Source organism: Chenopodium album, chromosome 22 (assembly GCF_948465745.1).
Source record: "Chenopodium album chromosome 22, dcCheAlbu1.1, whole genome shotgun sequence".
Lineage (NCBI taxonomy): Eukaryota > Viridiplantae > Streptophyta > Magnoliopsida > Caryophyllales > Amaranthaceae > Chenopodium > Chenopodium album.
In genome coordinates, this window is record NC_137855.1 from 10466301 (window position 1) to 10478798 (window position 12498).

Below are 12498 nucleotides of genomic sequence, written 5' to 3' on the forward strand. Positions count from 1 at the left end.
ATTATATCAATTTAATACTAAATGAATGAATAAAACAAAAATGCTACTAAGTTAAAACAAACTCATTGTTCCCTAAGACTTTTTTTTTTTTTTTTTTTTTGTTAATTAGATCGAAATTTCTTTTTCACTTGACGTACGTCTTTTCATTATAAAGTAATGATTTGATATTAAAAAAAACCTACCGGTTTGAAAAAAATTAATTCTTAGCAAATAAACTTGTTTTTAAAAATTAAATAGATTGTAACTCCTCAATTTATAAAATTAAAAAAAAAAAAAAAAAAAAAAAAAAAAAAAAAAACAACACTATATAAACGGCACAAAGCCACTGAGGGAGTTCCATCTTAAAGAGTATGTGCTAAGCATTACAAGTGTAGAGCACGCTCCTTAGGGATTTGCCAATTCTGTTGGTTTCCCCGCCTCCTTCCCTTCTTTCAATTCCATATTCCTTCATTCTTCTGCCTTCCTAAATCACAAACACCACCACCGTCGTCTCCTCTACTTGTCGTCCACGTACCCATTTGCTTCCTTCTCAATTTACCGGTAACAATGAGTTAGAAACTAGTCCCCAAGCAGCCAAGCTACTTATTTCAAAGGTCTATGTCCACAAATAATTTGTTTCTACTTTAAGAAATACTCCAGTATGATAGTTAAAGGGGGTTGTTATTTGTCGCTCCCATTTTACCGGGTAACGCTCCCTTTTTTTCTTGAACTTTCAATTTTACCCCTAATATATAAATACGGGTTTTTTCCTTCCCGACCAACATTTCTCACTTCTTTACTTCTCTCTCTAACTCTCTTACTCTCCAACTCTCTTACTCTCTAACTCTCTAAAATATTTTTTTGTTTCAAAAAAAAAAAATTCCAAAATTGTTCTTAATTTTTTAAAAAAACAACAATCATCATAAACACAAAAGAAAATGGGTGATTCGAGGCGGATTAGGCTGAGATTCGGAGGGAGGACCCTCGGCGGCGGCGGTGGCAGTGGCGTCGGCGACGGTGACGAGGTAATTTTTTTTTTTTTTTTATTTTCGGATCCAGGAACTTCCGCCTAAAATTTCCGGAAGTTCCATGGAGGATCCGCCTGGAATTTCCGGATCCTCCATGGAACATCCGGAAATTCTGGGCGGAAGTGTGACATCCGCCCAGAATTTCCGGATGTTCCATGGAGGATCCGGAAATTCCAGGCGGATCCTCCATGGAACTTCCGGAAATTCTGGGCGGAAGTTCCAATTTTGTTTTTTTTTTTTTTTTTTTTTTTTTGTTTTTTTTTGTTGGCCCGTTGATAAAAATTGTTAATTTTATTTTTTTTGATGATTGGTGATTATTGTTGGTGTTAGTATTATTGTTGTTGTTATTATTGTGCTTATTATATTTTTAAAAATATGTTAATTTTTATTATTTTGTTGATTTTAGGTGTTTATTATTAATGTTAAGGTTATTGTTGTTGTTGTTAATTTTTTTTTTTTTGTTTTGGATTTTGTAATTTTTGTTGTTATTATTATTGTTTTTTTCGGAAATTATGGTTAGTATTATTATTAATGTTGTTATTATTATTGTTGTTATTATTATTATTATTATTATTATTATTATTTTTATTATTATTGTTGTTATTGTTGTTATTGTTGTTATTATTATTATTAATATTATTATTATTATTATTATTATTATTATTATTATTATTATTATTATTATTATTATTTTTGTTGTTGTTATTATTATTGTTGTTATTATTATTATTACTATTATTATTATTATTATTATTATTATTGTTATTATTGTTGTTGTTATTATTATTATTATTATTATTATTTTTGTTGTTGTTATTATTATTGTTGTTATTATTATTGTTGTTTTTGTTATTACGGTTATTATGGTTATTGTTATTACTAAAATCGGATTATTTTTTAATTTTATGTAGATCGAGGGTTCTGGTGCTCGACATGCAATATCACGACGTCTGAATGCGTCTGTTAGGAGACAGACAACTCGATCTTCACCGGTTCAGCCCGAGCAGCAGCAATACGGGTCTACTAGTGGTTGGTCGGGAGACCAACAGTCTGGCAGTAGTCGGCCCTTGTACTCTGCAACTGGAGCACCCATATCTGACGAGGAAGACGAATGTTCGGGTAGTCATGCTGGTGACCAGGATGAAGAACAGGACCCTCAGGATTTCCATACGGTATATAGGGGTCAGTTTGGGAGATTTGTAGGCAGTGGGTCGAGTCAGCCTACTCCCAGCTCTGCAGAGACATGGTTAGTGCAGGAACCGATGCCGGGTGGGCCTGAGGATGGGTCAGTTATCCCTAGTTTTGGCGGTCACGTGGCACGGTATATCTGGATGGAGCAGGAGCGTAGTGTTTTACGCTGTTTGAGTAGGACAAAGTTATGTTCTGACTTGTGTACTTGGCGAGGCCGTCAATCTGGGGAGGACATTGCGGAGATTGATGCTAGTTGGTTGTCTCACTTGCCCGGCCTGATGTTTAAGAGACTTGATTGGCCGTTGATTTCTGCTTTTGTTGAGAGGTGGCAGCCAGATACGAACACCTTTCACATGCCATTTGGGGAGATTACGATCTTGCTGCACGACGTGCACAACATACTTGGGTTACGGGTTGCAGGCAATATGGTGGCCACTACTCCTATCACGGACGTGTTACGGGACGAGTGCTCAGTCACCATGGATATGACTCTAGATGAACTTTCTGAGGTTTGCGGCACAAAGACCATTTGGCAGGGTAGTGGGGTGTTGACTGATAAGATTTTTGAGTCGACATTGGCGGTCGACCGAGATTTTAGTGAGCAGCTTGTTGCATACTTGTGGTTAGTGCTTGGAGGTACACTGTTTGTAGACAAGAGTGGTAACCGTACGCATCCTTCCTTCCTCCACGAGCTATGTCACACGGATGTCCCTATTAACGAGTACGCTTGGGGAACAGCTGCACTGGCCTACTTGTATCGGCAACTGGGCACAGCATCACGGAAAGGTGCTGATTCGATTGCTGGTTGTCTCACGCTTCTGCAAGCGTGGATTTACGAGTACTTTCCGTGCTTTCGGCCACAGCAAGGTACCTTGACCCGGGACCTTCAAATGCCTCGTGCGTCTGCTTGGGATGTAGGAGCGGGATGTCCTAGCAAGAACCTGGAGCGCCTGTTAGCTTTTCGTACTAGAATTGATGCGCTTACTGACCGTGAGGTGAACTGGCTACCGTACGGAGTTGATCCTGCATTACGAGTGCCCCCCACTTTATTCATTGGCTGCATCCAGTACCGTCACATCATTGAGCCGTACATGCCTGATAGAGCGGTCCGCCAGCTTGGTTTCGTGCAAGGCATTCCCCGCGAGATCATCAGGCCAGAGAAGGCCAGGAGGCCGACTAACTTGAAGATGTATCGGGTAGATTTCCCGACGGAGATGACAGCTGTGATGTGGAACCGGTTTGTCCCTGGGGTATCTCAGAGTGTTGTTTTAGGTGCCCTACCCAGGCTTAGTGCTGCAGCTCCTTCGGTTGCGCCTGGTTACATGCAGTGGCTGTACAGGTTTTCTCAACCGCGGGTATCTCCAGGTCCAGGAGTTACAAGCAGCCTGCCTGAGCGGACTAACACTGATTACGTAAGTATTAATGCTTATTATTATATTAACAATGACTTTAGATTAATTTTTGTGTTATAATATGTTATTGTTTTATTTGCAGTGGATGGGTCGGTCCATGGAGATTCACCAAAGAGCACTAGCTGAGTATCCTGAAATGTCAAGTGAGACTCGAACAATGACTGAGCAACTTGTATTCGATTGGAAGTCAAAAATGGGACTTTAGATTATTTTGATTAGATATTCTGTTAGAGACGGTTTTATTTTTGTTATGTTATGAACTTATTTGTATTTTATTTTTAAAAATGTAATGTATAAACTGGAGACTTATTTGATTTTATATTTGATGTTTTGTTGCATATCATGTTAGATTGTTAGATTAAAAGCAAATACATATAAAATTTTCTTACAAATGTTCAAAGTTAGTGAATGTACATTACAAACTACCTAACTAATGCATCCCACATGTCCCTTCTCAATTGATATGCTTGATCCCATCCATTGACACTAATAATCATATTAATACAACAAAATTATATTAATTATCAAATACTAAATCACAACAATAATCACAAGACCACGACAAAAAAAAAAAACATAAAAAACAAAATTAATAAACTTACTTAAAAAAAAAAAAAAAAAAAAAAAAAAAAAAAAAAAATTATAGGGACATCCGCCTAAAATTTCCGGATGTCCCTAGGTAGGAACATTCGGAAATTTTAGGCGGATGTACCTAGGACATCCGGAAATTTTAGGCGGATGTCCTAATTACAGAAAATAAAAAAAAAAAAAAAACTTACAGAATGATCCGACGCATTCTCCGGCGTACGTATGTTCCACTCGTCGTCCATGACCCAAGACCCGTCGGCAAATTTAACGATTTTTGAAAATAGAAAATTTAAGTGGTCGTGGGGACCGATTTGGGTCGTGGGGACCAATTTTGGGAAGCTCGGGACAACAATGTCGTGAAGTAAGGGGACCGTTTCATGTATTGTGTCCAAATGGGGAACAAGGTCCTTTTTATAACACAAATTGCATAAAGGGCATAGTGGTCCATTCAACTAAAAAAGGGAGCGTTACCTGGTAAAATGGGAGCGACAAATAGCAGTTGAGTAGTTAAATAAGCAAATACTACCTCCGTTACATTTATTTGCAATTTTGGAAGATGCATAGACTTCTAGGCAGAATTTGTTTGAGAGCGTAAAATAGAGAGAAATATGGATGCATGTGATGAGGAGAGAAATAGAGAGAAATAGCAACCTAAAAAGGAAGGAAAACATTTGTTGCAAATAACGTGTTTATGGGGAGAGTGTGTTCTAGCAGCAACTCATATCCATAAATTGACTTCCATCCTCTGTGCTCTAATGGAAGACTCCCAATGAAAGATTAATGGATTTAGAGCCAAGGAAGATCCTTGTGTCAAGAGATGTAGAGTTTAAGGAGCATACTTTTAAGCAAAGTTCAGAAGAGTTTAACAAGCTTTCTCACTGTATACAGATGTTGCCACAACTGCACTGTGAAGAAGATGTAGATCACAATGCAGGGACTCCAATTCCAACTAATCTTGAAGACACAAAGTTGCAAATAATATGAAATCAAGCTATCAAAGTAGCAAATAATATGAAATCAAGTTGCAAATAATAGTAAAAATATTCAATGCTAGAGCCTCGAAATGGTTTATTCAATTATTAATTAATTCTAGACACATGAAATACCTTAATATCACACCTTAAAAGTTGGAACGAGATGGAATATTGCACACATCCTAAGAAATTAGGAAATTAAATTTTGAAATGTTTTTTACTCTAATACCAAACCAGGAACTCTTTAGATTATTAGTTTACAATTTGCGTTTTTCTAAACCAAGAATGATGGCTAAACAAACAAGAGAGTCAATTGTTGATCCAGCTTCTTTGAGGTCTTTGCTTGAAAATATTATATCCAGTAACCGTTGATTGCGAAGCAGCTAAACAACTTGAAGGTTTTGATAAATCTAGTGTTGTCAATCTATGTTGATACATCAGTATTAGCAGTTGTCTTGGCGTTTAGTGGGCACTGAGAAACATATGGCTTCAGCTGCAAAAATAAATATAAAGAGCTCAGTCGAGAGGCTGGAAACATAAAATTTGAAAAGAAATGTTGCTGGAAACTTGTATTCTGATTTATGTTCAACACAGTTATTCACAGTAGTCAAAGATTGGATCAATAATGCAAATAACATCCAACAACCAGATGTAAGCACAAAATTCACTAACCTAGAAAGATGAGTAAAATTATGTTTGCAAAATAAGATTTTCTATACCATAGAGGTTTTTTATTAATATGAACACAGGCCAACACATGATAGAGGTCAAATATTGCACTAAATAGACTGAAGAAACACCAATGCAGAACAAGGGTCTAAATGCAACTGTAAAGATGGTTACTAAAAAAGTAGAAAGAGTAGAGCATCATAACAATTGAAATTTTAGAGACTTCTGTTACTAGTATAGGTTATGTGGGATTGTATGTTACATAGTTTCTATTGGCATAGTACCGATATCAAATGAATCAGAGAGATACGGCACTTGACAATGTTTATAAGAATAAATTTTGCCACTCTTATAAGGCAAGAGAAAGGTAAAGAGATCTACAAAGGAGTTTCACATATTTTATGGCATCATCATCATCAATCCTACTGTATCATCAGATAATCACCATTCAACTTATTGAATTTATCATTTAATACCATAAGAAAAGCTTGAGCTTATCTTCTAATTTAGCTCCCATCTTAGCCTTCAATCTACAAACTCACCAAATTAATCTCTAACCCTTAAATCAGAAACTATTTTCAAAATTCTTATTTTCTACATCATTGGACACATATATCACTAGCATCACGGGGTAAAGATACTCATCATTAACATACAAGATGGACATGAGGTCCTTTATAATCTAATGCCCTTGCTGCATTCTAGTGGCGAATCCGAAAAAAATTGCTATGGATTTGGAGTCACTAAACACATATAGGACAATCAAATAGCATAATCCATAATACAATTACAATTAAAAATACAGGTGTGTGCATGTGAAAAAAAACTCGATGATTCTTCAAGCTTTGCAAATGATCTATTACATTATCTTTCTAAACTGGAAAAAAATTTCTGAATGATTGTGACTAAATTCTCAAGGTTTTTGAGAGATGGATTCATGGTTAGGTTTTGTTGATGTATTGGGTAAGGAATTCATGGTAATGGGTATGAACTATTGGAGCATCAGGGAAGTTAACGCCAAAAAACAGGGGAAAAACAAAGTAAAGGGAAGCTGGGAATACTCGAACTTGTGACCTTAGGTATAAAAGTAAGACTTCCTACTGCTAGGCTCCTGAAAGAATTGTTAGAAATGAAACGCATAGTATTGTTTTTAACTAATTTGTTTAAAACTTAAAACTGATCAGATTATTTCCAGAGTTGAACCCATACTAAATCTGCCACTGCCCATTCCCCAAGAGCAGGGTTTGTTGTTGAAAAGGATCAAAATTCTTCAATAAAAGATTAAAAAAAAAAAAAAAAATTGCTAGTGCAGATGAGATACAAACGAACAATACCTTGAAATCAGTAAGATCAGGTACTACGTAGTTAGGCAGCTTTTCTTGCACCACAACATAGCCACCTGTAACAAGATTCAAGTTACTACGACAAACAAAGGAACAATACACAGACAAATACAGGTTGCTGAATGATCCATTTGGAAGCTTAGATAAGGTAAGCCAGAATATGATTTGTGTACAGCAGAGAACAAATCAAGTTACATACAAATGACCAAGGACAAAACAAACACATAAGAATAAAGAAGGATCAGACCTTTGCGGGTGTGAAATCCAGTGGGCTTGCAATTCTTTCCCTTGTAGTAATTCCTTGGCGCCCTCTTTGAAGAAAGGATATCAAGTGATGATGTACGCTTCCTGCGCATTGACCTTCCAAGCCCAAGTAACAATCCCAGAGGCATCCTTTTGTTTTCTGACAAATTAGCACAAAACTAAACCAATCAATAAATCCTCCTATTATCAAATATACCTACTACTATATTACAATACGCTATGAGCTTAGATCATATAATAAATAACAACCATTAATTTACTTCTTCGAAAACAAACCTACCGCGAACAAATTATCCAAAACCAACCCAATATAAGTGATATACCCAGGCCGAACCCTGAAGCAGGGCAGGAGGGCTAGAGGGGCAGTCCCAATTTCATAGTTTGAACTTAGCATTAAAGGGTTATGCAACACATTAGCAACCAAATTTGAATCAATAAGAATTAGGCACAAAATTTCACATTATTTTAAAAGAGAAAGGGTTTAATTTCATAGTTCCATCCAAAAAAAATGTTTCAAATATCTAAATAGCTCGAAAAAGCATGGTGAGGAAAGTACTTTTTCTTTTGGTGTTAAATTGCACCTAGATCCCATTATGAAAATGCTACTTTAAGAAATTTGCATCAACCCTAAAATGACAAATCATTTCGAAAAACACAGAGTAAATCTAATAAACCGCAAAGTGTGATGATACTAACTAATGAATGATTCAGATCATAAAGTAAGCGCCTGCAACTATGACTTTAGGCAAATTATGAGAACTAATGTAGAAAAATGCCTTTCAGATAACACATAATCTGAGTTTCAAGAACTTAACAAAAATTTCTAGTCAAGAGAAAAAATGAAATGGGAGAATGAACGCGAACTCGAACATGTAAGGGGCTACAGATGGTATATAACAAATGTAGGTCTGTGTGTCTAATAATGATTGATAGCAAAACCCTTGTTCCTACAAGTATACTCCTCTTCTTCTTCTTAAACGCCTTAATCCCATAAGTGGGGTCGGCTACATGAACTAACATGAGGACTTCCGAGGAGGTCACACATCCTGGTATTACTCTCAACCATTGTAGCTCATGTCAAGCGATGAGACAAGTACACTAGAGCCCTGAAAGCTCACAAAGGTTTATGCCAGCAATTATGCACAATAACTCACAAGACTATCAATTCATCAAAGCCTACACTCTTTTGGCTCATAAAAAATACACATTATATGTTAAATCTAGTTCAAAGTTGTAACCTTTTTAGGTAAGGTTCTCTCCAACACACTAGGTTTGCCCATTAACTTCGTTGTAAAATGGGATTTGAGTAGTAGAAAACTGGTATCAAAATACAATTTAAGAGGTAGAATATTCAATCAAAATCGGTCTAATTTCATAGTTGAATCCAAATATTAAAAGGGTTGTGCAATACACATACATTAGCAATCAACTTTGATTGAATTATCAAATTAGGCTCATAATTTTTTTGAGAATTTCGAACCATTCACTTACTGCACTGACAATTAAATTAAATAAAATTAAGCCCAAGATTGTGAAATTGATTACAAAAAGAAATAACAGCTTACCAATGGAAGACGTCAGGTGCGATGTTGAGAGCGCTTCAATGGAGAAGGAGGAGAGAGAGGAAAGGAGGAGGCAGGGGTGATGTGAGAATGTGAGTCCATCTTTATTTTTCCTTCGGAATTGTATGGGTTGGACTGTTGGAGCCCCATTGCTGTAACCCACCCCAGTTATGATTGGGTCAGATCCGTCCGAATAAATAAATGGGCCGGGTCTTTATGATCTTTCAATTAAAAGTATGGGTGAAACTAGATCTGGCAATCCTTACCCGACCCGATCAACCTGACCCGTGACCCGAAATGACCTGAACATGAATTAACTCGACTCGACCAAACCCCACCTGAAATGGAGTTGACCCAAACGTGACCCAAGCTGACCCGACTAGAAATTGACCCGAAACCCAAACTTGACCTGACTCGACCCGATTTTAACCAAAATTGATTGACCCGAATCGACCCGATCCAAAGTGACCGAAAACTCGAAGTGACCTGAAACATGCGGTGAATAAGGTGAAATGGTGAATTAGTTAGTTTAGGGCTTCTTTCGTTCCTTAGTAATAGATACTCTTCACGATTTTTTTTTTAACGATTTTAATTTATTTTTTCAATTTTTTTTTTAAAGTGAATTTATTTTGGTGACCGTCACAAACTTGACTCTACCCGAACTAACCCGGCTTGATATTGACCCGAAAATTGGACCTAAAAATTGATCTGACTCGAATTAACTCGACCCAAACTTAGCTTGACCCGAAAATCGAATTGATCCGACCCGAACCCGACACTTATATTTGCTAATCCGAAAGTGACTCAACCCGATCCTGACCCGAACAACCCATTTGCTTGGTTTAGGTGAAACTAATATGGTTTCAAACCGAACCGCAAACCAAAGCAAATTCGACTTGTTTTCACTTTTCAATCTACTTTGTAATATATTGGACACTTTCAAAATTTGAGAATTTGGTTATTTGAAGCCTTTTGATATGATTCTACTCTAAATTTTTTTGGTATCAAGCAAAGCATTGTGAAGTTGGTGGAGAACTCACCTTGTACTCCCTCCGTTACATAATGATGTTCCTGTTTCGCAAATCGATGCAAAATTTTACCCATCTTTGACAGCAAATATCTTTAATCTCACACTAGCAAAAATTATAAAAGTTAGATATTAATAATCTACTCACCAAGACGAATCAAACTAGATCCCACATGACTATATTTGCTTTTAATTATAGATTAAGAGAAATTTAGAAGATTTTCTCTTTCTTAAAAAAGTCAAAGATTCAAAACAGGAACATCATTGTGGAACGGAGGGAGTAACTTTGAGGTCAAGAGTTGAGCCCCACCAACTACTTTTGCTTGGGAGTAGAGAAATTCCCTTATGATCTTATCTCTCCCCTTTACTATGAAACAGTTGACCTGCAGAGCTAGGCTAGCTAGCTTAACCTGTAAGAGCTGTCAGTTCAGTAGAGTCTTTCATTTTGCCTTAAGCAAAACAAAACAAAAGAAAACAAAAAAACTAAATTTTTTTCGTTCTCTACATATAGTTAAAGTACATGACAATCATAGAAAGTCAAAGAGCAAATACAAGTTTATCTACTCAAAAGAAAGACCGAGGATGTAGTTTTTTCTTCAAAAGTAAAAGGGTAGGGGCAAAATTGATAGGTCTCAACCCAATTCAACCCAACCCCACCCTTTAAAAATTGACCCACCGTGCCCCTGACTCGATACATTAAATTGGTTTACATCCATTAAAGTATGTAGCATCTAGCATGTACTCCATATAATAATGTATTATTGTATTTCGATTTATTGTATATATGCAATATTTGTCTTATTCATTCTTGGTTTTTAATTTTATCGAATCTTATAGGACTTATACTTTAATTTGGTGGTGTAGATCTCGACTACGTATGATGTATATTTCCAATGTATATTTTGTTATTTTCTAACAAAAACTATATACAAATACTGATTAGCTTTGGACCTGTTACTACTAATAATACATGTGCTTATTTCATTTTAAACAACTAAATGTCCCAGATGATGCCTTGATGAATTAATTGTTATTTTTTGTAATTGTTTGTCTAGTAAGGAAAATTTAACGTCATGATATGATGATATTTATTAATATTTGAAACAAAAAACCCTTTATAGTTTGGGAATAAAAAGAATAGTGCAATTTGTGCAAATATTATTTCTATATGGTTTTCGCACTATATACCCTCGAGATTTCAGTTTATTCACCATATTCCCCTAAAATCTCTAAAATACACCATATATCCATGAGCTAGAGTAAGGGTTCTCATAAAGGTGCCAAATAAGCGGGTTGAATCCAATAGATATAGTTGTGTACGTACAGGAAGTCTATAATTGAATATATATATATGTATAATATACTTGAAAGTGCATGTACATTGAAGATTGATGGTGTTGTATTGTATGATGATTCTTGTGGCAAATAAATTATGTTAAACCGAGCTGAGAGATCCAAGTTGAGTTTCGAATAGGTGGTTGGTAATTAATAAAAAGTAGTCTAGTCTTATTCCTTTTTATCAAATTTCAATTTATGATTAGACTAGATTCTCTTTTTGAGTTTTTATTTATTTATTTTATTTTATTTTATTTATTTTATTTTATTTTTTATTTATTATTTTTTTTTTTGCTTATGTTAAACATTTTTTTATTAATTTATCTCTAATAGAAAAGATGGAATTTAGATTTTAGAAAAATACAAATTAAGATACACAAGATTCCATTATCTCTTTGTATATATATTATATTAGCATATATATTAATATATATGATTAATGCTCACTCAAATTAGAGGATCATACATATATAAGATCAAATTAGCAGTTAAAATAAAAAAACGAGAAGCCCTTATTTGAGGCAAAAATTTAACTTGTTCTTATTTTAAGTATTTTTATATACCCACTTTTTGATAAAAGGGCATTTCACAGTGAAATATAAAAATTAATAAATAAATAAAAATTACACAAACTAGCCATTTCCGTTCTTAATATTAATATATTATAAAGAGAAAGAAACAAGGATGATACAGATAAACCTTAATTGCTATATATATATATATATATATATATATATATATATATATATATATATATATATATATATATATATATATAGAGGAAGGCTCATGTAAGAACCCTCCTCTATATAAGAACCCAATCTTATATAAGAACCAATCTTAGCCCTTTATTAGTTTTGATCTAACCATCTAAAATGATCCTTTAGTAATGGCATTTCTGTAATTTTGAGAATTTCGTATTTAGAACATAAGAACATAGAAAAAAATTTAGAACATAAGTAGAAAAAGTTTAGAACATAAACAGAAAATTTTTGAACATAAGAAAAATAATTTGAAAGATAGCAAAAATTTAGAACATAAACAACCAAAAAAGTTAGAACATAAGAAAAAATAATTTAGAACATAAGTTGAAAAAAATAATCATAGCATAGGTAAAATTGATAAC

General features: G+C 34.8%; 1 protein-coding gene across 1 annotated transcript; it reads right to left on the reverse strand.

The window, feature by feature from the left end:
• Positions 1-5238: 5238 nt before the first annotated feature.
• LOC145605922 (uncharacterized) lies at positions 5239-9088 on the reverse strand. The gene is made up of 4 exons (XM_081661986.1): positions 9014-9088; positions 7432-7587; positions 7176-7240; positions 5239-5665 (listed from the first exon to the last, which is right to left on the reverse strand). The coding sequence occupies exons 2-4, from the start codon at positions 7574-7576 to the stop codon at positions 5597-5599; spliced, it is 279 nt and encodes a 92-aa protein (XP_081518112.1). The 5' UTR covers positions 7577-7587; positions 9014-9088; the 3' UTR covers positions 5239-5596.
• Between the last annotated feature and the right edge of the window lie 3410 nt (positions 9089-12498).

Bases quoted from the DNA above. Each gene is read 5' to 3' on its own strand.
- LOC145605922 (XM_081661986.1), bottom strand. From the start codon at position 7,576: ATGCCTCTGGGATTGTTACTTGGGCTTGGAAGGTCAATGCGCAGGAAG. The intron at 7,241-7,431 runs GTCTGATCCTTC...ATCTTGTTACAG, and splicing joins TGGATTTCACACCCGCAAAG to GTGGCTATGTTGTGGTGCAA. The intron at 5,666-7,175 runs GTATTGTTCGTT...TTATTTTTGCAG, and splicing joins CTGATCTTACTGATTTCAAG to CTGAAGCCATATGTTTCTCA.